A 23,902-nucleotide genomic window follows, 5' to 3' on the forward strand; every position below is an offset into this window, starting at 1 on the left:
TACCAATATTAATTTCTCAATCAACATCACTAAATATATTGTCATTTGGCTGCTACGGGAATGTTTGTGTAAGTTACTGCCACATTTGCTTCATTATTACAGTAACCATGCTTCAAGATTCTTTATTTGCTTTCAAGTGCATTGAAATCTTGTGAAAGCAGGACTAAACTCTACCGTTTTCATTTTCCCTCTGCCACTGTTGCTTTTTCTTTCTTCTCTTCATACTTTTTTTACTTCTCATCTTTACTTTATCAATAGCACTTGTTATTTTGGATTTCTGTCCAAATAAGAACTAGATATTCTTGGTACCTCGGCAAGGAAAGAGAAACCAAAGCTGTAAATTGTTTGCTGTTCCTATTCAATCAGGAAAGCTTTGCTGTGTGCTACTTAAATAGGTTTCCACCTGATTCAGAGTTGTAATATTAAAGGCAGCAGAATACTTGTTGCGTCATGTGTTTAAAATGACACACTCAGTCTCTTATTTTAAAATTGCCCTCATTGGTGTCATGTAAATATAGGGACCATAATCATCCATATCATATATGATCTTCAGGGCCATTATTTTTGGCATCATTAGAAAAAAAATTAAAGCCGATATCCTGTAAGATCCCACGTCTTTCTCTTTCAGTCCAAAAGAATGATCTGTGTGGAGTCAGGGAACCTGGGTGAGGTCCTAAATAAAATTTCTCATCCAAGGGGGAAGACATGGAGGATAATAAGATCAGGGAGGGATTTGTTGACAGCATGAAAATGGGGTATTAAGAAGGAGGAAGTGTTGTTTGGCATAAGGTTTGATAAATCCCCAAGTATGGATGAGATCTACCTTAATGATATTGGAAGCACAGGAAGACATTGTTGGGGCCCTGACAGAGATATTAATATCTTCATTGGCCTCAAAAGTCTGGAGGATAGCTAATCTTTTAATTTAAGGATGGCAGCAGGGATAAGCTAGACAATTACAGGCCAGTGAGTCTTGCGTCAGTGGTAAGGAAATTACGGTAGAAAAGTTGAAAGGAGAATATTTTGTGTATTTGGAAAAATGGGAGCTGATTAATATTAGTCTGCATGGCTTTGTGCAGGAGAAATCCTGTCACACTGATTAACTGAGTTGTTTGAGAAGGTTAAGGTGCATGGGATTCAAAGTGAGCTAGCTAAATGAATTCAAGATTGCCTCACCACCTCAAAAAAAAACACTTAAAATTTGTAGGGTGTGCCTTCCCCTATTCACAGCCATGCTGATTAGCCCTAATAAATCTATGCTTTTCCAGATGAGGGTTGATTCCATCCCTAAGAATATTCTCCAATAGTTTCTGTACCACAGATGTGAGGCTCACCAGCCTGTAATTTACACAAAGGAACAACCTTGGTTATTCTTCAGTCCTTTGGGACCTCACCTAAACCAGCAAAACACAAGGGTCCTAATGCAAGCAAATGTGATTAGTGTAGATGTTCAAAAATATCATCATGGATGTGGTGGCCATTGGGCCCTGTTCTGTGCTGTACAGCTCCATAAACTGTGAATACCACAGTTCTCAATAGTGCATTTAAATGGCCATTAAAAGTTGACCTTTGATAGCTACACCCTCTTGTATCTAAATGAGAAAGAGTGAGGACAATAAAATTGTATGTGTGGGTGTTTTGTATAATGTGAAAAGGATGGTGAATGTTAATATTCTAGAAAAATGTTATTGGAATGTTGTAGATTTGTTAGTGAGGTTTGGGGCATCGTTCCCCAAATGTGAAGTCTATAATAAACAGTCATCGATGTCTTGTGGTCAGCCATGCCTCAGATCTCTTGGAATGCCTCCTGTTGATAGCCGCTTGAAGCCAAGTGTGGGAATTTTTTTTAACGAAAGGTTAATATTCCCAGAGTTGACAGCAGTTTAGATGACTGGATAGTTATTTAATAACTTAAATCACAGTTTGTTGAATTCAAAAGTATTTATCCTGGTGAAGTCATAATAGTTGAATTTAGCACTTTTTTGTCTCTGAAACTGTCATTTACATTGGTAAATGATAGATGATGATTCTTCTATAAACATAGAAGTCTTTCCCCCACAGGCTTACAAAATAACTAAAATACAAAAGCAGGGAGGTAATGCTGAGGTTTTTTAAGGCACTGGTTAGGCCGCACTTGGAGTATTGTCAGCAGTTTTGGACTAATCTAATAAAAGGATGTGCTGGCAATGGGGAGAGTACAGAGGAGGTTCACAAGAATGATCCCAGGAATGGAAGAGTTAACATTTGAAGAACATTTGATGGCTCTTGTCCTGTACTCTCTGGAGTTTAGAAAAAATGAGGGGGAGGAGATCTCATTCTTCTCCTATTGAATATTGGAAGATCTGGATGGAGTCAACGTGGAGGGGATGCTTCCTATAGTGGGGAAGTTCAAGACCAGAGGGAATTCATTGCCACAGACGTCTATGGAGGCCAAGTCATTGGGTATATTTAAGGTGGAGATTGATCGGTTCTTGATTTATCAGGGCATCAAAGGCTGAGAATAGGGTTGAAAAGGATAATAAATCAGCCATGATGGAATGATAGAGCTGACTCAATGGGGTAAATTGCCGATTTCTGCTCCGAAATCTGATCAAAAACAAGATTTCATCTATTTTATTATGAGCATGTAGGAGGTCAGCTATGTAGTATGTGATCATGGGAAAATTTGAGGCAACGTTGATTTGATGCATTTTAAAACTTTTTATCTGGGGTAGGGGAAAACCATCTCAGAAGAAACTGCAATAATCTCGAATCTGCTCATTAATTAAGTTACTGTGTTAAATATTGCACGCTGCCAATAATACTTCCTGTTTTTCAGCACGTATGTGTGGATTGTAAGAAGAATTTTTGTACATCCTGTTCAATCCACTCTGAAAACAGCCCAAAAATATGCCATATTTGTCAGCGATTTCGTACTACGGACTTCCACCGGGGAGAACTGATGAAATTGAAAGTAAAAGAATTACGTGACTACCTGCAACTACATGAAATTTCAATGGAGATGTGCCGCGAAAAATCAGATCTCGTAGACTTGGTCATGGGACAGAATCCTCAGTCTGTGCCAACTGGTCAGATGCACATTCCTCTTTATAGAATGGATATGTCTGAGCAGCAGACCTTCATATCAAACACGCACACGGTAACAGCAGCTTCTACCTCACATGATGCTCCCCCACCATATGGAGCAGCCAACCCAAATAGCCCAAGACATTCTCAGGAAGCAAACCTGGTACGTTTTCTTTTGATAACATCTTATGAGACAATTGACAGAAGCAGAACAAGGATAACAATTTTTGTACTAGTTGCAGAAAAAATTGAAAAAGCGAAATCTTGTGATCTGGTATTTCCATTTTGAGCTTTAATGCTTGTTTTGCTGAGATCTGAATAATGTATATGAAGTATTAAATTTGGTTTGTGCATATATAGGCGAATGCAGAAGCGACTGCAGACAATCAGAATGAGACTTTGGCACAAGCTGAAGAGAATGGGGTAAGTTAAATATTTACCCAAAGTTCCACCAGCATAGCTTCCTAAGATTCTACAAAATGGATTAGCAGTCACATTAATTGTTTTGCAAAGGGATCAGTGATATGTTAAAGGTACATTGACCATATTTTCACAGAAAATTAGTCTGTTTTTATTGTGGTCTAATTAATTTTGCTCAAGTTAATATTAAATAATTTCATCCCTTCAAAAGTAACCACTCTCTTGAGCAAAAATATTTAAAAGCCAAAATATTTAAAAAGATTTTGGCTTCTGTGTTAAATGCTTTTATAATTACACTAGACAAATAAAATTTATAAATAAAAGCTCTGTAGCTTGTTCCTTAAGTTCCCTTTTACCTTTTATGTAATGTTTTCTTTCCTAACAAACCAATCATTTTATTTTAATTTGTGTGTCAGATTCTATCACTCAGATATAAATCTGCATAATATTTTTTTTAAATCATAAAAGCTAATTTCCAACTGCCATTTTGGCACTCTGAAATTTAACAAATTAGTTGGGCTGATTTTTTTTAAATGTTATTTTTGAGTATTAAAGAATGTAGCTGTGCCATGGTTGAAATTATCTGTAAAAAAGATAAAACCATGGCATTCTGGGGCAGTGCCACTTCATAGTAGACATGACTAAGTATGGAGGAAGTTAAGAGCTTGGATGTTTGAAACTGGTTGTTAGTGACCAAAGTTTAACATTAGTGTTAATGAATCAATCAGTATTGTCACATATTAGAATATTTAAATTCAGTTTGTCCTTTTCAATAGTTGTGATAGAAAGAGAGGAAAAGCAGCCCTTGCTAAAGTTCCAAAACTTGATGGTAAGGAACTTCAATTAGCAATCCATAACCTCTGCCACATCTGGAAAGGATATGGCAAAGAAATCTGAGATGCTGCAGTGGTGACAATTTTCAAGGACAGGAAAAATCAGCCTGCAGTAATAATAGAAACTTTCCCTGCTGCTTGTCACATGGAAGAACATTGTCTGAGTCGACCTCAGCTGCATTCAACCTGTGGCCAAAGGACTGCCATCCTAAATCACAGTTGAACTCTGTTCATCTAGAGGCCCAGTAGCTAAGTTATTTACAAACCTTCGTGCCAAATTGTAAAAAGTATCTTACGTATAAACAAGTGTTGCTCTTCCTGGGTACTTTGTATAAATGAATGTATCAGACTAAAGTGGAGAGTTTAACACAAGTCATCTGGTTGCAATATCTACATTCCTCTCATTGATGAAGGAAAGGATTAAGCAGCTTGGGAAAAAGTTCATATTTTTGCTAATTTCATTAACATTCTCAAGTTTAATTTCATTGCTAATTTCCTTATCTGTTTGGTTGAGTTTGGAGAATTTGCTATAGAATTGTTCTGAATCATTGTTTAGTTATTACATGTCTGTCTATCTTTAATCGCTCAGTTTTTGTTTGGCTTTACTCTAGTCTGATTCAGAGGAAGTAACTGTACAAGGCCGGCACAGAGCTTCTTTATCAGACTTGACTTGTGTGGAAGACATTGAAGCTCTCTCCGTGCGCCAGTTGAAAGAAATACTGGCACGAAACTTTGTAAATTATAAAGGATGTTGTGAAAAATGGGAGTTAATGGAGAGAGTGACAAGATTGTACAATGACCAAAAAGACCTTCTGAATCAGGGTAGGAGAAATTTATTTAGAGAATTATATAATTCAACTTGGTACTTAATGTCATTGTTTACTAAGTACTTTCTTAATTTCTTTTTGTAGCTTTGGAATTCAAATCTCAAGATGGTAAGATTCTTCATATTTTCACTTTAAGAAATAGTAACATTTTTATTATGTTCTATGTTACACGGTATTGTTTCATATTTAGAACACAGAAACATATAATTTAAATCAATTAGTTCATTGATTATAATCATCCAAGCCTCCTTTACCCACCCAACACACAACAAAGTTGCTGGTGAATTCAGCAGGTATCTGTCGACGTTTTGGGCCGAGACCCTTCGTCAGGACTAACTGAAAGAAGAACTAGTAAGAGATTTGAAAGTGGGAGGGTGAGATCCAAAATGATAGGAGAAGACAGGAGGGGGAGGGATGGAGCCGAGAGCTGGACAGGTGATTGGCAAAAGGGATATGAGAGGATCATGGGACAGGAGGCCCAGGGAGAAAGAAAAGGGGGGGGGAACCCAGAGGATGGGCAAGGGGTATAGTGAGAGGGACAGGGAGAAAAAGGAGAGAGAGAAAGAATGTATGTATATAAATAAATAACGGATGGGGTACGAGGGGGAGGTGGGGCATTAGCGGAAGTTTGAGAAGTCAATGTTCATGCCATCAGGCTGGAGGCTACCCAGACGGAATATAAGGTGTTGTTCCTCCAACCTGAGTGTGGCTTCATCTTTACAGTAGAGGCCGTGGATAGACGTATCAGAATGGGACGTGGAATTAAAATGTGTGACCACTGGGAGATCCTGCTTTCTCTGGCGGATAGAGCGTAGATGTTCAGCGAAACGATCTCCCAGTCTGCGTCGGGTCTCGCCAAAATATAGAAGGCCACATCGGGAGCACCGGATGCAGTATATCACCCCAGCTGCCTCACCTGGAAGGGCTCTCTGGGGCCCTGAATGGTGGTAAGGGAGGAGTATAAGGGCATGTGTAGCACTTGTTCCGCTTACAAGGATAAGTGACAGGAGGGAGATCGGTGGGGAGGGATGGTTGGGGGACGAATGGACAAGGGAGTTGCGTAGGGAGCGATCCCTGTGGAAAGCGGGGGGGGGGGAGATGTGGGATCCTGTTGGAGGTGGCGGAAGTTACGGAGAATAATATGTTGGACCCGGAGGCTGGTGGGGTGGTAGGTGAGGACAAGGGGAACCCTATTCCTAGTAGGGTGGCGGGAGGATGGAGTGAGAGCAAATGTGCGTGAAATGGGGGAGATGCGTTTAAGAGCAGAGTTGATGGTGGAGGAAGGAAAGCCCCTTTCTTTAAAAAAGGACATCTCCTTTGTCCTGGAATGAAAAGCCTCATCCTGAGAGCAGATGCGGCGGAGACGAAGGAATTGCGAGAAGGGGATGGCATTTTTGCAAGAGACAGGGTGAGAAGAGGAATAGGCCAGATAGCTGTGAGAGTCAGTAGGCTTATAGCAGACACCAGTAGATAAGTTGTCTCCAGAGATAGAGACAGAAAGATCTTGAAAGGGGAGGGAGGTGTCGGAAATGGACCAGGTAAACTTGAGGGCAGGGTGGAAGTTGGAGGCAAAGTTAATGAAGTCAACGAGATCAGCATGCGTGCAGGAAGCAGCGCCAATGCAGTCGTCGATGTAGCGAAGAAAAAGTGGGGGGCGGATACCAGAATAGTTTGGAACATAGATTGTTCCACAAAGCCAACAAAAAGGCAGGCATAACTGGGGCCCATACGGGTGCCCATAGCTACACCTTTGGTTTGGAGGAAGTGGGAGGAGCCAAAGGAGAAATTATTAAGAGTAAGGACTTCTCCTATCATTTTGGATCTCCCTCTCCCCCTCCCACTTTCAAATCTCTTACTAGCTCTTCTTTCAGTTCGTCCTGACGATGGGTCTCGGCCTGAAATGTTGACTGTACCTCTTCCTAGAGATGCTGCCTGGCCTGCTGCATTCACCAGCAACTTTGATGTGCGTTGCTTGAATTTCCAGCATCTGCAGAATTCCTCCTGTTTGCCTCCTTTACCCACATTGCCCTTCATCCTCTTTCATTTTACTGCAGTACTTAACCATAGAACCATAGAAACTACAGCACAGAAACAGGCCTTTTGGCCCTTCTTGGCTGTGCCGAACCATTTTCTGCCTAGTCCCACTGACCTACACACAGACCATATCCCTCCATACACCTCCCATCCATGTATCTGTCCAATTCATTCTTAAATGTCAAAAAAGAACCCGCATTTACCACCTCATCTGGCAGCTCATTCCATACTCCCACCACTCTCTGTGTGAAGAAGCCCCCCCTAATGTTCCCTTTAAACTTTTCCCCCCTCACCCTTAACCCATGTCCTCTGGTTTTTTTTCTCCTCTTGCCTCAGTGGAAAAAGCCTGCTTGCATTCACTCTATCTATACCCGTCATAATTTTATATACCTCTATCAAATCTCCCCTCATTCTTCTACGCTCCAGGGAATAAAGTCCTAACCTATTCAACCTTTCTCTGTAACTGAGTTTCTCAAGTCCCGGCAACATCCTTGTAAACCTTCTCTGCACTCTTTCAACCTTATTTATATCCTTCCTGTAATTTGGTGACCAAAACTGAACACAATACTCCAGATTCGGCCTCACCAATGCCTTATACAACCTCATCATAACATTCCAGCTCTTATACTCAATACTTTGATTAATAAAGGCCAATGTACCAAAAGCTCTCTTTACGACCCTATCTACTTGTGACGCCACTTTTAGGGAATTTTGTATCTGTATTCCCAGATCCCTCAGTTCTACTGCACTCCTCAGTGCCTTACCATTAACCCTGTATGTTCTACGTCGGTTTGTCCTTCCAACATGCAATACCTCACACTTGTCAGTATTAAGCTCCATCTGCCATTTTTCAGCCCATTTTTCCATCTGGTCAAAGTCCCTCTGCAGGCTCTGAAAATCTTCCTCACTGTCTACTACACCTCCAATCTTTGTATCATCAGCAAATTTGCTGATCCAATTTACCACATTATCATCCAGATCATTGATATAGATGACAAATAACAATGGACCCAGCACTGATCCCTGTGGCACACCACTAGTCACAGGCCCCCACTCAGAGAAGCAATTCTCTACCACCACTCTTTGGCTTCTTCCATTGAGCCAATGTCTAATCCAATTTACCACCTCTCCATGTATACCTAACGACTGAATTTTCCTAACTAACCTCCCATGCGGGACCTTGTCAAAGGCCTTACTGAAGTCCATGTAGACAATATCCACTGCCTTCCCTTCATCCACTTTCCTGGTAACCTTCTCGAAAAACTCCAATAGATTAGTCAAACATGACGTATCATGCACAAAGCCATGTTGACTCTCCCTAATAAGTCCCTGTCTATCCAAATGCTTGTAGATTCTGTCTCTTAGTACTCCCTCCAATAACTTACCTACTACCAATGTTAAACTCACCGGCCTATAATTTCCTGGATTACTTTTCGATCCTTTTTCAAACAACGGAAAACCATGAGCCACTCTCCAATCCTCCGGCACCTCACCCATAGACAGCGACATTTTAAATATTTCTGCCAGGGCTCCCGCAATTTCAACACTAGTCTTCTTCAAGGTCCGAGGGAACACTTTGTCAGGTCCCGGGGATTTATCCACTTTAATTTTCCTCAAGACAGCAAGCACCTCCTCCTTTTCAATCTGTACAGTTTCCACGATCTCACTACTTGATTCCCTCAATTCCAAAGACTTCATGCCAGTTTCCTTAGTAAATACAGATGCAAAAAACCTATTTAAGATCTCCCCCATTTCCTTTGGTTCCGCACATAGCTGACCACTCTGATCTTCAAGAGGACCAATTTTATCCCTTACAATCCTTTTGCTCTTAATATACCTGTAAAAGCTCTTTGGATTATCTTTCACGCTGACTGCCAAGGCAACCTCATGTCTTCTTTTAGCCCTCCTGATTACTTTCTTAAGTATTTTCTTGCACTTCTTATACTCAAGCACCTGATTTACTCCCTGTTTCCTATACATTTCATACAACTCCCTCTTCTTCTTTATCAGAGTTGCAATATCCCTTGAGAACCAAGGTTCCTTATTCCTATTCAATTTGCCTTTAATCCTGACAGGAACATACAAACTCTGCACTCTCAAAATTACCCCTTTGAAGGCTTCCCACCTACCAATCACATCTTTGCCAGAGAACAACCTGTCCCAATCCACGCTTTTTAGATCCTTTCTCATTTCTTCAAATTTGGCCTTATTCCAGTTCAGAACCTCAACCCTAGGACCAGATCTATCCTTGTCCATGATCAAATTGAAACTAATGGTGTTATGATCACTGGAATCAAAGTGCTCCCCTACACAGACTTCCGTCACTTGTCCTAACTTGTTTCCTAACAGGAGATCCAATATTGCATCCCCTCTAGTTGGTCCCTCTATATATTGATTTAGAAAACTTTCCTGAACACATTTTACAAACTCTAAACCATCTAGACCCCTAACAGTATGGGAGTCCCAATCAATGTATGGAAAATTAAAATCCCCTACCGCCACAACTTTATGTTTCCTGCAGTTGCCTGCTATCTCTCTGCAGATTTGCTCTTCCAAGTCTCGTTGACTATTGGGTGGTCTGTAATACAATCCCACTAATGTGGCCATACCTTTCCTGTTTCTCAGCTCCACCCATAAGGACTCAGTAGACAAGCAGTAAATCTTTCAGAATTATGGAAGATGTAAAACAAAACTTAAAATAGCACTTAGTAATCTGTTGTAGTTTACGCTATAATTTTACTTGGGAGCACAATATTTAGCCAGTAAGAGATATTAGTGCTGAACAGTTGATTATTTCCCACATTTTTATTCAATATTTGTTGAAAAACACTTCTGGATTTGTCACAGGTCAATAGATCCCCTGACTTGTTTAATGGGTATCCATGGGCAACCTTGGAAAAAAATTCCCAGTATAAATTCTCCATTTCTAACTGTTTATGCTTGGCAGTTGAGTGAAGGTACATATGTAGTGCCAGGACATGCTAAGTTAACAAACTGCTGCTCCTCAGATAACAGCTCTGAAGTGAAGTTCATTTTGCAAATACTTATAGATTTAGCTGGGCATGATCAGGCCACAAATTGTAGCAGATGTAGCACCTCTCCTATCCTACCATCCTGTATTACCTTTTGTGTAAATAGACATTGCTTGACTTTCCCTTCTTCCCTCTGTTTTCACACTTGGGATTCAAACTAATTTCACCTGGGGATTGCTGCATAGTATTAAGGAATCAAATTCTTATCATATTAGTTTAGCCAATTTAAAACTCAAAATGGAGATTTCTTTACTAGCCAAGATCCAAATTTGACAATACCCTTGGCTTGAGTTACATGTGTGGGGTATGATTATTTGCACTTCCCGTATACTCGCTCTGTGTTAATGTTAAAGGAATGGGAATTGCATACTAAAATAAGAGTTTCATTCTTAATTAAGCCACTATAATTGACAGTTCTATTCTGGACCTTAACTGCTTGCTTTTGAGCACAGGAGCACAAGAACATTAGGAGCAGGAGTAGGCCATCTGGCTCTCAAGCCTGTCCTGCCATTCAATATAGTTGTGGCTAATCTTCCTTGAGCTTCAATTCATTGTCTATGCCAGTTCCACATAGCCCTCAGTTTTCTGACCTTTCAAAAACTGATCTATCTCTTCCTGAAATACCTCCATTAATCCAGGCTCCATAACTCTCACGGATAGAACATTCCAGTTCTGCCAGGAGGTGTCTCAGTTTTAAATGAGTGCTCCTGTAACTATGCCCCCCTCCCACTTACTTCCAGCATTCAAGATTCTTCCACTAACGGAAACACCTCAATGTATAATCACAAACAGGAGAAAATCTGCAGATGTTGGAAATCCAAGCAACACACACAAAATGCTGGAGGCACTATATTCTTTTCCATGGATGTACCCTGGCTGGTTGAGTTCCTCCAGCATTTTATGTATGTTACCTTTGTGCCCTCCTAGGATTTGATATAGTTCAATAACTCTTTCTTCTAAACTCCAATGAATGAAAGCCATTTTTGTTAATATCCATAGAAGCTTATGCTGTTTGTTTTGATATAAACTGCCAGTTTTCTCTCTGATATATGATTATACCATGATGCACAGTTAAGGTACTTTTCATTGATGCTGTTTTCTCTAGGTGGTACAGGAACATCAGCTCTTGAAGAGAACCTCTGTAAGATATGCATGGACTCTCCAATTGACTGTGTGCTGCTTGAGTGTGGCCATATGGTGACGTGTACTAAGTGTGGAAAGCGTATGAATGAATGCCCAATTTGTCGACAGTTTGTCATACGGGCTGTGCATGTCTTCAGATCTTGAGTAACCACAGCTACTATTAAACTATATCAAATTGATTGGAGAAGTGCATTTTCACAACCCAGATTCCATCCTGCTGACTTAAACCTATCAGTCTACCTCTCCTATAGTAAGACTGTTAATACTTTGCTACTTCATTCATTGAAAACACCTTTTAATTGTACAGAAAGTGAATCTGTGGAAATAATTGCCAGAGGCTGCTGTGATGGCCGTTTTTATGTATATTTAAGGCAGAGGTTGATAGATTTTTGATTGGTCAGGGCATGGAGGGATACGGGAGCGAGGCAGGAGATTGGCGCTGAGAGGAAAATTGGATCAGCCATGATGAAATGGCAGAGCAGACTCGATAGGTCAAATGGCCTAATTCTGCTCCTATATCTTATGATCGTACAGAGAAATGCCCTTATACCTTGGCTTTGTTTAACAATACCCTACTAAGTTGCAACAGCGTACTTTATTAAAAATAGGGTATAAATTAAGGAAATGTGCTTAGAAAGAAAAGCTTAAAACCCCAAGTAATCACGTTAAGCCTTGTGCCACTCAATGAAATTATATGTTTGAGCTTTCTTAGGATATCATTAATCCCTAAAACTAGAGGGACAGTTATTGTGGGCGTTCATTGTTTTGCATGCCATTTGATTCTGACAGAACATGAGTGTATGCTGCTGGAGGCAGGGTAAGAAGAAGCGATTATTAAATGTGGGCAGGTCCTTTCTGAGGGAATTGGTACTGTGAGCCTGTGGATTGGGCATTCAATGTCTAACATAACAACTGAAGACAATTTAGAAATAGTGGATTTGATTTCACTCATGGTTAGTGCGAGGAGGCAGGGTGGCTCCATGTAATGGAAGCCGATGATTGAGAAAATTACAAAGCAAAGATGTAAATGCGTTAAAATGAACAAGAAAGATCATTAATACTTCACATTATCATGTTTATTTTTATAATACAAATAGATGGTTAGATTTGTTCTAGCTGAAACTAAGCTCTATAATGCTACCAATCTTAAAGAGTAAGCCAAAGGCCACTTGAGTAACAAGATACCATACTTGTCTGTGTTACCATTTGCACAAAACTATATGCATGGCAAAACCCATACTCAGCAATTACACACACATGTATGTTATTACTGGATTGATAGGATGCACCATCTTTTTTATTATACCTCAAACCTTAAAGCTAAACTTCATGTACAGCTACACAAATACATATCATTTTATACAGTCCTGTGCAATCAGAATTTTCCAGTTTTTATGCACAATGTAGACTAAGTATGCCTAAAGATCAGTAGAATTACACAATTTTAAAAATTAACAAAATTTGTCCTTTAAATTTAATTTGATCTTTAACTTTGCATTTATCTCCAGTGCAATATTGCAGCTAGAAGTTTACATGCGTATTAATAAGGCTGAAGTTCAAATACTGGAAATTGTGCTCTGTAAAATCGGTAAAGATTAACTAGTAATGGTAGTTCAAATGCATGCCAGCTTGGTTCAGATGCTGGTTTCCTTCAGTTTGCAATCATACCCTATCATCTTCTGAATTTAATGTAAGCCAATATCTTTTCCCTTTTTTAAATCTTTAATTTTCAATTCCTTCCTTTTTGCCCACACCTCAAAAAAATTTACATCAGATAAAATGTTTGTATTTAATTTTATTCAAAAATTTTGGCAACGATAGTGCCTTAAAGTAGTTTTATCTGTTTTTTTGCTGGTTAGGTTTGCAACATGTAAATATTATAGAATAATAATATAATCAATCCTTAAACCTCTTCAACTATTATTTGTACTGTACATGGGGGTGTTCTGATGTGTTGTAGCTTCTGTCCATCTGCATGGATGATGTTTACTGTTTCCGCCTTTCTCAGGACAAAATTTTCTTTGTTTATCTCCTTCAAATTCATCCCATTTATTTAAATCTGTTCTGTAATTCAGCCTTTGTTTTAATCATAGATGCCTGGCTATCCATTTACTTGAGATTGTGCTATTTGTATCTTGAAAACAATAAGTGAGGAGGCATAATAGTTATTGGGTTTACATTGATCAAAATTTTTGGCGGATCATATCGTGCCTAGGCCACTTTTGAATGTTTCAAAATTTGACACTCTATACCAGCCACTTCTGAAGCATACATCAAAAGGAGATGTATACTGTATTAGTCTCCAGTAAGTATTCTACTAACTAGAGGCTTTCCACTTGGGTGATGAAATATCTCCCTGTTACTCTAAAATGGAGGAAATTAATTTTGTGCCACAAGGCCTGTTTTTATTACATTTTGGTACAATGGTTTAATTTCATGGGAAGAAGTGCAACATGTAATCATCTCTTCCATAAATGCTTTTTGAACTTCTCTGTAGTTCTGCAAGGCATTTTTATCTTAAAGTTTCCTACTTCACATTTTCCTTTCAACCCTAACCTCTCACTATATCAACCCCTCACTTTCTCTTCCTGCCTTAACTATTAAGTGAATTTGATTTGATTGCATGAATTTTTGGTAGACCAGTATTTTGCCACTGTGAAGATGGTTCTCCAAATATCTTAAGCACAAAGAAACCAGCCCACTCTTATGGTGTTGAAATTGACTTGATGCTGCTGAGAGATGTACTGAGGTTCTGATGGGTGCTGTATAATATTTGAAGTGACTATTCGTAAAAGCTTCATAATAGGAATGGAGCTGGAATTTTCCCAAGGCTTCTCCTCTTCTGCAACTGTATATGGATAATTTGATATGTTAACAGGATATTCATTCACCTTTGAATGAGATTGGTCCCAGATTATTTAAATATCTAGTTTATTTGTGCAAAAATAATTTATGTGAAAACTATTTTGATAGAATTAAGTCTTAATTCTTGGCAGTAATTGACTTTTGTCAATCGCTGTACCTTTTACAACTAGGGTAAATCACTAATTGCAGATTTACATAATTTTATACTTGATGTCAAATTATATTTTTTACATTTGGATTATCTCTGCTTTTTTAGCTTTACAGAAACAAGATTGCAAAGTATTATTATTAAACAGTGATGTCAAAATAATCACCTATTATAGACAAACTACTGATGATTACCTTGAGTTTCGGCTTCTCCACAAATAGGAATTTTTAAATTCTAACGGAAAGGCAACAGAAAATTTTAGGAAATAACTCAATCCGTTTGCAGATGCATGGGTTTTCAGAACACTTTTACCCTCGTTCTTCTAAGAAGTGCAAGGTTTTTTTAGATTTGCTTTACCTCTTCATTTTTGCAAATTGGCGCATCTGGAAAAATTATTATGGTTCTGCCAAGCATATGCTCTTCCAGCTCCAGCATTACTTCAGTGGCAATTTTTGTCTCTGAAATGACAAAAGATTCTGATAGTGCTTTATTTTTAAAAGCATATCTTTGTGGGAGAAGTAGACGGAATGTTTTGGGGTGGGAAGGATGTTGATCTTAATTTCTCCCAAAATTTGCTGAATTTTTAATATTACCTGAAGTGCCTTGGACATTGATTTCATTTGCACACTGAGGAATGGAAGCTGAAGAATTGTGCTGTTTTTATATGGAATGGAAAATAGCACCTTGATTCTGTAGGTCCAAATATATCCCTTTAAAAGGGAAAGAATATTGCAATGCATAATTCTGCAGTCCCTATCCATTTTATAGAAGAACATAATACGAGCTGATTTCTTTTTTTGATCTGACCATGTCAGTGATTTCACCAATTTGATGGCTTTCACCAAAACACAGGCTTCATGTCATGCTAAGTGTCACCCTACAATGCTGTGGAGCACGTTTCCCAGTCCACAAAGCTGTGCTGTTTCCTGAAGTCACAACATTCAATACAAAGATGTTGCCATTCTGATTTGGCAGTCTATGGAAATATTTGCTCCTTGCTGACACAAAAATTGACATTACCTGCAGTGGTTTTGTGTGGCATTATTTATTGCATTGCTACTTGCATTTTTACTCATGTAAAATCAGGCAGAAATTGAAAGAATACTGTCCATCTTCTTCCCTGTTTGTATTTCATGCTGATATTTTCTTTCAATTCAGTTTCTTCCAGAATTAATAAATTGGATTGTAACTGCTCTTAATTAAACTTGTCATGGAATCTTCATAGACTTGTTACATTGATCATTTTCTTTTAAAAATTTTCAGGATCTGTTGTGATTTGTCTTTCAAAGGATGCCATTGTGTTTTTAAAAATAACCATGAAAGAGCATAAAACTTAAGTAATTAAATAGAAGGTGAAAAAACTATTAACATTTTTCTCGCTGCATTAAAAATGCAATATTTTAACTGGGCTTTTAATTTTCCCCTACTTCATTTGTAATAACTCAGTTGTTTTATTGCAAAAGCATAATTGGTGATGTGATTTTCAAAAAAAAAATCAGTTAGAAAATGTAGCTTTATATTGTAACCCAGTGATCAAGGTATATTTACAGGGGAAATGCATATCTCATTGAATGTATAACTTAAATGTTTAAAGCAAATATTTTTGTTTTTATTGAACATAATTTTTAAACAAGTGTGAATGTAATGGCATTGGATACATTATTTCATTAAACTGAGTCAGAAGTAGAATTAAAATAATCTCTATCTTTATTAAAAGATAAATCTTCATCAAACTGCTCATTTTTCTGAAACAAAAATGTTTGTTTCACTGATTCATGAGAGAAATGAAAGCAAGTTCTGCTGATTGAATGGGTTTTGGTTATCCACCACTTTATCTGCACCAGAAAATATTGTCATTTTGATTGTTGAAATTCCTTAATTTTAAAGCCTGTTGGAAGTTGTACAAGATTCAACATTTTTGAACAATAAAGAGATATAAATTTGGAATTTTGATGTAATGAGTTTTCTGTAAGTAATGCATGTACCATGTAATAGATGTGAGCGTCTCCGTGTTATCTCCAGTTCTGCATTTGTCACGAACCCCGTGACGGGTTGAAAAGGACCAGCAGAAATGGAACACACTTGGAATCTGGTTTATCATAAGACTATATTTATTACTACTACGAATTAATATCATAGAAACATAGAAACATAGAAAATAGGTGCAAGAGTAGGCCATTCGGCCCTTCGAGCCTGCACCGCCATTTATTATGATCATGGCTGATCATCCAACTCAGAACCCAGCCTTCCCTCCATACCCCCTGACCCCTGTAGCCACAAGGGCCATATCTAACTTCCTTTTAAACATAGCTAATGAACTGGCCTCAACAGTTTGCTGTGGCAGAGAATTCCACAGATTCACCACTCTCTGTGTGAAGTTTTTCCTAATCTCGGTCCTAAAAGGCTTCCCCTCTATCCTCAAACTGTGACCCCTCGTTCTGGACCTCCCCAACATCGGGAACAATCTTCCCGCATCTAGCCTGTCCAATCCTTTTAGGATCTTATACGTTTCAATCAGATCCCCCCTTAATCTTCTAAATTCCAACGAGTACAAGCCCAGTTCATCCAGTCTTTCTTCATATGAAAGACCTGCCATCCCAGGAATCAATCTGGTGAACCTTCTTTGTACTCCCTCTATGGCAAAGATGTCTTTCCTCAGATTAGGGGACCAAAACTGCACACAATACTCCAGGTGTGGTCTCACCAAGGCCTTGTACAACTGCAGTAGTACCTCCCTGCTCCTGTACTCGAATCCTCTCGCTATAAATGCCAGCATACCGTTCGCCTTTTTCACCGCCTGCTGTACCTGCATGCCCACTTTCAATGACTGGTGTATAATGACACCCAGGTCTCGTTGCACCTCCCCTTTTCCTAATCGGCCACCATTCAGATAATAATCTGTTTTCCTATTTTTGCCACCAAAGTGGATAACTTCACATTTATCCACATTAAATTGCATCTGCCATGAGTTTGCCCACTCACCCAACCTATCCAAGTCACCCTGCATCCTCTTAGCATCCTCCTCACTGCTAACACTGCCACCCAGCTTTGTGTCATCCGCAAACTTGGAGATGCTGCATTTAATTCCCTCATCCAAGTCATTAATATATATTGTAAACAACTGGGGTCCCAGCACTGAGCCTTGCGGTACCCCACTAGTCACCGCCTGCCATTCTGAAAAGGTCCCGTTTATTCCCACTCTTTGCTTCCTGTCTGCTAACCAATTCTCCACCCACACCAATACCTTACCCCCAATACCGTGTGCTTTAAGTTTGCACACTAATCTCCTGTGTTTGCACACTAATCATTAAACTGAATAATACAATACAGGTTATAAACATATATCCATATCTGTAAATGTGTGTGTGGATACAAAAATAATAGTCCAGGAGGTAGATATCAGTCTTACGGTGTCAGGTAAGTTTAAGCAGTTCAGTTCACTTTGTGTTGCGTCCAATTGGAATTGATGGAGAGAGAGAGTTAATTGAGTTGATGTTCAAGTTGGCAGCTTTAGTTGTTCTTGCTTCCGAAGTCTTCAGAGTCAATTCGTGTGACCCCCACACAGACACAGATGGACAGAGTCCCTTCTAGGGAACGGTCTACGAACCCACGGCATCGGTTCAGGAACAGCAGACCCCCACAGGCAAGCTCTTACCCACACTGGTAAGCATGGGTCAAAATTAATCGGTCCATGGCCTCCACCCTCGTGGTGGTCTTAATCTCCACCAGTGGTTTCTCAGGTAGCTTCCGCAGTTCTCTCGTGTCGTGTCTCCTCTGCCGTTATCAGACTGAAGGATCAACTTTTTATAATCCATCCAAAATTCCAGCGTCCGTTAGCTCAACCGCTCTGAGCTGTTACCATGGTGACTTCCCAGCTCGTGTCTCAGCTCACGCCGTATTCTCTCTCTCTTTTAATTGCCTCCTTGTTCATTAAGCTGCTGAACTTTCTAGCAGTTTCTCACCTGTGTGACACATTGTAATAGGAATGTTATTACCCAGAAGAGATTTCCCAAATGAGTAAGATGGGAGTTTAAAAATGAACTTTTCACATGGGTTGGATGCTTGCAAGCTGGTGTAGGCATTTCTTTTAAATTATTTATGTTTGTGCTGGTTAGCAAAATAACTTAAATGTAGTCCTTGTTCTTCCAAGCAGTGTTGCATTTTTTTTTACTTGTTTATACTGTACCTGCACCTCCCAAAACTATTTTTGTGTTTTGAAGAGTACTTTGAGTCAGCAAAAGGAAGGCAATTCCATTGTGCCAAGTGTTATGTTTAGTAACACCACAAAATAATTGAAAGAAAAACAGCAGAACCAAGAAATGCATGTCTACTTCGCTTTTACTTTAGGGAGGGGCACACTTATGATGTGGTGTAATGACATATGCTGTTCATGAACTTGCATATAATCTGTAATGAATTGTGTAAACAAAGAATGCTTAATCAAACAATATAAATATGTCTATTTTCCCACTCATTGATTCCTGCTGGTTTACGTTCACACAGGCAATGACCCAGGTTCCTTATCTGCCCAGTACAATACCCCTGTCTTTGTAAACCTAACACACCATGGGAATATTTTCACCACCTGGAATGCAACACTTCAGGGAGGTGACACCACCTATTCCGCATACGGGAATGGGCAGCATATACAGGACTTGCTTCATCACCCATATGCCATGAATGAGAAGGTAAACCAAAGAAGGAATCACTCCTGGTATTTAATACCACTGGGGCAGATAATTTGAGAGTATATTTATAGAATTATAGAAAGGTACTGCACAGAAAGGCCGTGCTCCTCACATACCTGAGAAGAATTCATGCAGTGCAGAATGATAAGACACAAGCATCTCTGCTGTCACATCAAGTAGGTTTCAACACTAACTCCAGTGCTAAATGAACACCGATACAATCATGCCACAAACCCATATCCTTCCCAAACTTGATTGATGGCATTAACATTCTAGCTGACCAGAATGGTCAGTCACGAGAAGTACTTGTCCACAACAACCAGAAGATCTTGGGAAAGGACTCTAATCTGAAGCACTAACTGTTTCTCTCTCCACTAATGCTGACTGATTCCAGCATTTTCTGTTTTTATACTTATACTTTATACTTTATTGTCACCAAACAACTGATACTAGAACGTACAATCATCACAGCGATATTTGATTCTGTGCTTCCCGCTCCCTGGATTACAAATATGAAATATTAAAAATAGTAAAAATTAGTAAATATTAAAAAATTAAATTATAAATCATAAATAGAAAATAGAAAAATGGGAAGTAAGGTAGTGCAAAAAAACCGAGAGGCAGGTCCGGATATTTGGAGGGTACGGCCCAGATCCGGGTCAGGATCCGTTCAGCAGTCATATCACAGTTGGAAAGAAGCTGTTCCCAAATCTGGCCATACAAGTCTTCAGGCTCCTGAGCCTTCTCCCGGAGGGAAGAGGGACAAAAAGTGTGTTGGCTGAGTGGGTTGTGTCCTTGATTATCCTGGCAGCACTGGTCTGACAGTGTGTGGTGTAAAGTGAGTCCACGGACGGAAGATTGGTTTGTGTGATGTGCTGCGCCGTGTTCACGATCTTCTGCAGCTTCTTTTGGACTTGGACAGGACAACTTCCATACCAGGTTGTGATGCACCCTAGAAGAATGCTTTCTATGGTGCATCTATAAAAATTAGTGAGGGTTTTAGGGGACAGGCCAAATTTCTTTAGTTTTCTCAGGAAGTAAAGGTGCTGGTGGGCCTTCTTGGCAGTGAACTCTGCTTTGTTGGACCAAGTGAAGTCATTTGTGATATTGACCCTAGGGAACTTAAAGCTCTTGACCTGTTCCACTTGCACACCACCGATGTAAATTGGGTCGTGCGGTCCGCTACTCCTGAAGTCAACAACCAATTCCTTCGTCTTGCTGACACTGAGGGATAGGTTATTGTCTTTGCACCATGCCACCAGGTTCTTAATTTCCTCTCTGTACTCAAACTCATCAGGTTTTATTTCAGATTTCCAGCATCAGATTTTTAAAATATTAATTTATTAAAATTCTCAGCAATATCCTGGAGAAATTTACATATCTTTGGCCATACTATAACTATGTAGGTAAGGTGACTAGATTTAGGCTAACTGAATTACTTTATTAAAAGCTACTTTTTAAAGAAATGGCTTCAAATATGCACACATCACAAAACATCAATGAATGGATTGTAACGTATTATTTAATCTCAGAGAGACCCGAGTGAGGGAAATCCCATTTTGAAGATTCCACATTTATGTTTTACTCTTGCAGATACAGTGATGCAGTCACCTTCCCTTAAAGTACACAAGTTCCAGATCCTCCATCCCATTAGCCCAAGCAAGTTTAAATCTGTGTTACCTTATACTTCCTTCACAGTGAGGTGCAGGAACCAAGGGTGGGGTACGTGTTGCAGCAACCCCAGGGATGAAACAGATAACACAATCAATGGTTTTCATCACCTTTTCTATAAAAGTGGTTCCAAAACCTCAGCATTACAAATCCACAGAGTTTTGTAGAATAAAATGCATCCAAAGCAAGAGGAAGATGAATTACTTGCACTTGATCTATCTTTGCATGAAGAACTGCGATGGCACTCAAAAGATAGACCGCTTGTCCCTTTTAAAATCAGAGCAGATAGATCCAAGGAGGCTCTTTGAAATGTCTTGTTTATATAATTTCAAATTGTGCACTATATCTAAACAATGAGGATTGCATCTCAAATTCTGTTCCAAACCAGTTGAACAATGAGACTTGCCTCTCAAATCCCATTCCCAGCCAGCTAAATAATGGGACCTGCATCTCAAATCCCATTATAAGCTCTCAGCCCGTGTTACCGCCTTTGCCGGGAATTGTAACTCAACACAATGGAGAGTCAGCCAGAATCTATGAACAAGATCTCTGCTTGCAAGCTCTCACAGAGACACAGAAGGCTGAAGGCAAGGCGTAGGATAAAAACTGAAGTCAGTACATGAATCAGGAGAATGAGCTATCCATATAAAAATTTCATTTGTCAGATAAACTGCTTTGCTATAGATTGATGAATATAAACTTCTCTTGTCAAGAGCCACAGCTTGCTGGATGTGAAGGAAGATGAAAGAACCAAAGTCAAATATCCTGATCTTAGCAGAAAGCAACAGACCAAATAAGTTCCCCAATGTCACACAACTCAAGTTAACCAATGGTCTTGAGGTCAATGGAATCAATGGTCTCGTTTCGCAGCTGACAGAAGTTACTGGTCAACCTCCCACCTCCAAATACTGACCAATTTTAAGTTTGAAATACAATGTGGCCGTTTGCAACAATTTTAACATATTATGAAGGTTGCCTGGTATGGAAACACCAACACCCAAGAACGGAAAAGGCTACAGAAAGCGGTGGATGCAGCCCAGTCCATCACAGGCTAAGCTCTTCCTGAACACTGAATATATTTATATGGAGCACTGCATAAGAAAACAGCATTTATCGTCAAAGACCCACACCATCCAGGCCACGCTATCGTCTTAGAACCATCGGGAGTAAGTAGCGCATTACAGCTGGTAAAGGAAAGCAAATGATTAACTTGCTTTTAATCAAGTTAATCAAGATATCACTAGAAGCAGTTCTAGTGCAGGTTCTGAACCATATATAGTTCTGTTGTTGTGTAATTCTAGTGCAGGTGCTGAAATGTGTGGTTCTATTGCGTAGTTCTAGAGCAGGTACTGAAATGTGTAGTTTTATTGTGTAGTTCTAGTGCAGGTACTGAAAAGTGTAGTTTTATTGTGTAGTTCTAGTGCAGGTACTGAAATTGTAGTTTTATTGTGTAGTTCTAGTGCAGGTACTGATAAGTGTAGTTTTATTGTGTAGTTCTAGTGCAGGTACTGAAATGTGTAGTTTTATTGTGTAGTTCTAGTGCAGGTACTGAAATTGTAGTTTTATTGTATAATTCTAGAGCAGGTGCTGAAATGTGTAGTTTTATTGTGTAGTTCTAGTGCAGGTGCTGAAATTGTAGTTTTATTGTATAATTCTAGAGCAGGTGCTGAAATGTGTAGTTTTATTGTGTAGTTCTAGTGCAGGTACTGAAATTGTAGTTTTATTGTATAATTCTAGTGCAGGTGCTGAAATGTGTGGTTCTATTGTGTAGTCTGTTGATCTTTGGAAGGCACACAACTACTTCTAACTGTCACAAGGAAAATGTCACTTAAAGTGAATGAGACAGGAGGATGCAGAGGAGTGCGAATGCCAGCAGATCAAAAAAAGAAATGTGTGAAAGGAGACAATAAAATACTGAAGGGAAGTAAAGCAAAATAGATGAGGAGTTAACTTACTCCACCATCTCCACCCGCCTCCCATCCATCCCACCTTTGTGACTCACCAGTCAGGAATCGCCCACGGTGGCCTCCTGTCACTGTGAATTTAAAACCCCAGTCACTGGCGTCTAGGTCAGATGTAAACCTGTAATACACTGTATCAAACCTGTAATACAGTGTATCACCTAGAAGGAACATGGATAGGAAAATGATTACAAAATACGAACTATTATTGCAGAAAGGAAAAATGTATTAATAAATAGTTCCAGGGCATTCAGCCAGTTGAATCTGTGCTGATTCAGAGCAATCCCCATAATGTCACACCCACTTATTTCCTAACAACACACTTCTCTCTATGCTCCTTAACATCCCCCCCCCCACCCCGGGGTCAATTGTTCGTAGCTAATTAGTCAACCAGTCTGTACACCATCAGAACATGAGAGGAAACTAGAGCACCTAGTCACAGGAAGAAATACCAAGTGTCTATGGGAACTGTGAGGTAGCACAGGTGAGGTAACACACCTGCTGCCCTCTGCATCTTTCTTGTAGATACAATTTAGCTCGGAGCTAAGTTAAGATGCAGTTTTAAAGGGAGCTAAGTTTCAAAAGACAGCTGTGTTTTTTTTTACTTGCAGAAGAAAATGTAACTACAATTTAATTATATCACCGGATGTGAAATCCAAAGATCTAGGTTAATAATTCCCAGTTTAACAATTCCCACTAAGGCAGTTGTGATCTGGCCTGAATCCACAGCAACGTGATTGACGTTTTGCGTTCAGAAATACTCTAGAGGATATTGTGGGCTTTTTCTACAAAACAGACCAAATACCAAGAATGCACTTTAAAAAATAGTTTTTTTAAAGGAGGCAATGGTAATTTGTCAGTAGTGTTACTTAGCGAAGAGCCTTGAGTGAGTGGAGAAGTTATTTATTCTGATGTGCAGGACAACAAGCCATAATATGAAAATGGTACTGACAGGAATACTCTGAGAGCCAGCACAGATTTCATGATGCAAATGGCCCCCTTTTCTTTCATAAGAAAAATAATATGAATATATTTCCTCTGCTGCTTCTTTCCAAAGTCAATTTCTTTTCCCTGTTCTGTTCTCCCTCAGAGTGAAGCGTTCAGAGATGTCACTATGAACACCCTCACCCCTAATACAGACATAGCTGGCTGGGAGAAGTGCACATGACTAGTTTAGGAGTGTTCACCCATTGCATTTAGTTCAATGATTTAAC

General features: G+C 39.4%; 1 protein-coding gene across 3 annotated transcripts in view; it reads left to right on the plus strand.

The window, feature by feature from the left end:
• Positions 1–16,299, plus strand: part of LOC134336878 (E3 ubiquitin-protein ligase rififylin-like) — a 53,144-nt gene extending 36,845 nt beyond the window's left edge. For all 3 annotated transcript variants that reach the window (XM_063031480.1, XM_063031479.1, XM_063031481.1), the window contains 5 exons: positions 2,819–3,229; positions 3,427–3,489; positions 4,931–5,141; positions 5,231–5,254; positions 11,318–16,299. In XM_063031480.1, coding sequence (XP_062887550.1) covers positions 2,819–3,229; positions 3,427–3,489; positions 4,931–5,141; positions 5,231–5,254; positions 11,318–11,499 — 891 coding nt within the window. In that variant the 3' untranslated portion in view covers positions 11,500–16,299. The remainder of the gene's footprint in view (positions 1–2,818; positions 3,230–3,426; positions 3,490–4,930; positions 5,142–5,230; positions 5,255–11,317) is intronic.
• The last annotated feature ends 7,603 nt before the right edge of the window (positions 16,300–23,902 follow it).

This window comes from Mobula hypostoma, chromosome 23 (genome assembly GCF_963921235.1).
Source record: "Mobula hypostoma chromosome 23, sMobHyp1.1, whole genome shotgun sequence".
NCBI lineage: Eukaryota > Metazoa > Chordata > Chondrichthyes > Myliobatiformes > Myliobatidae > Mobula > Mobula hypostoma.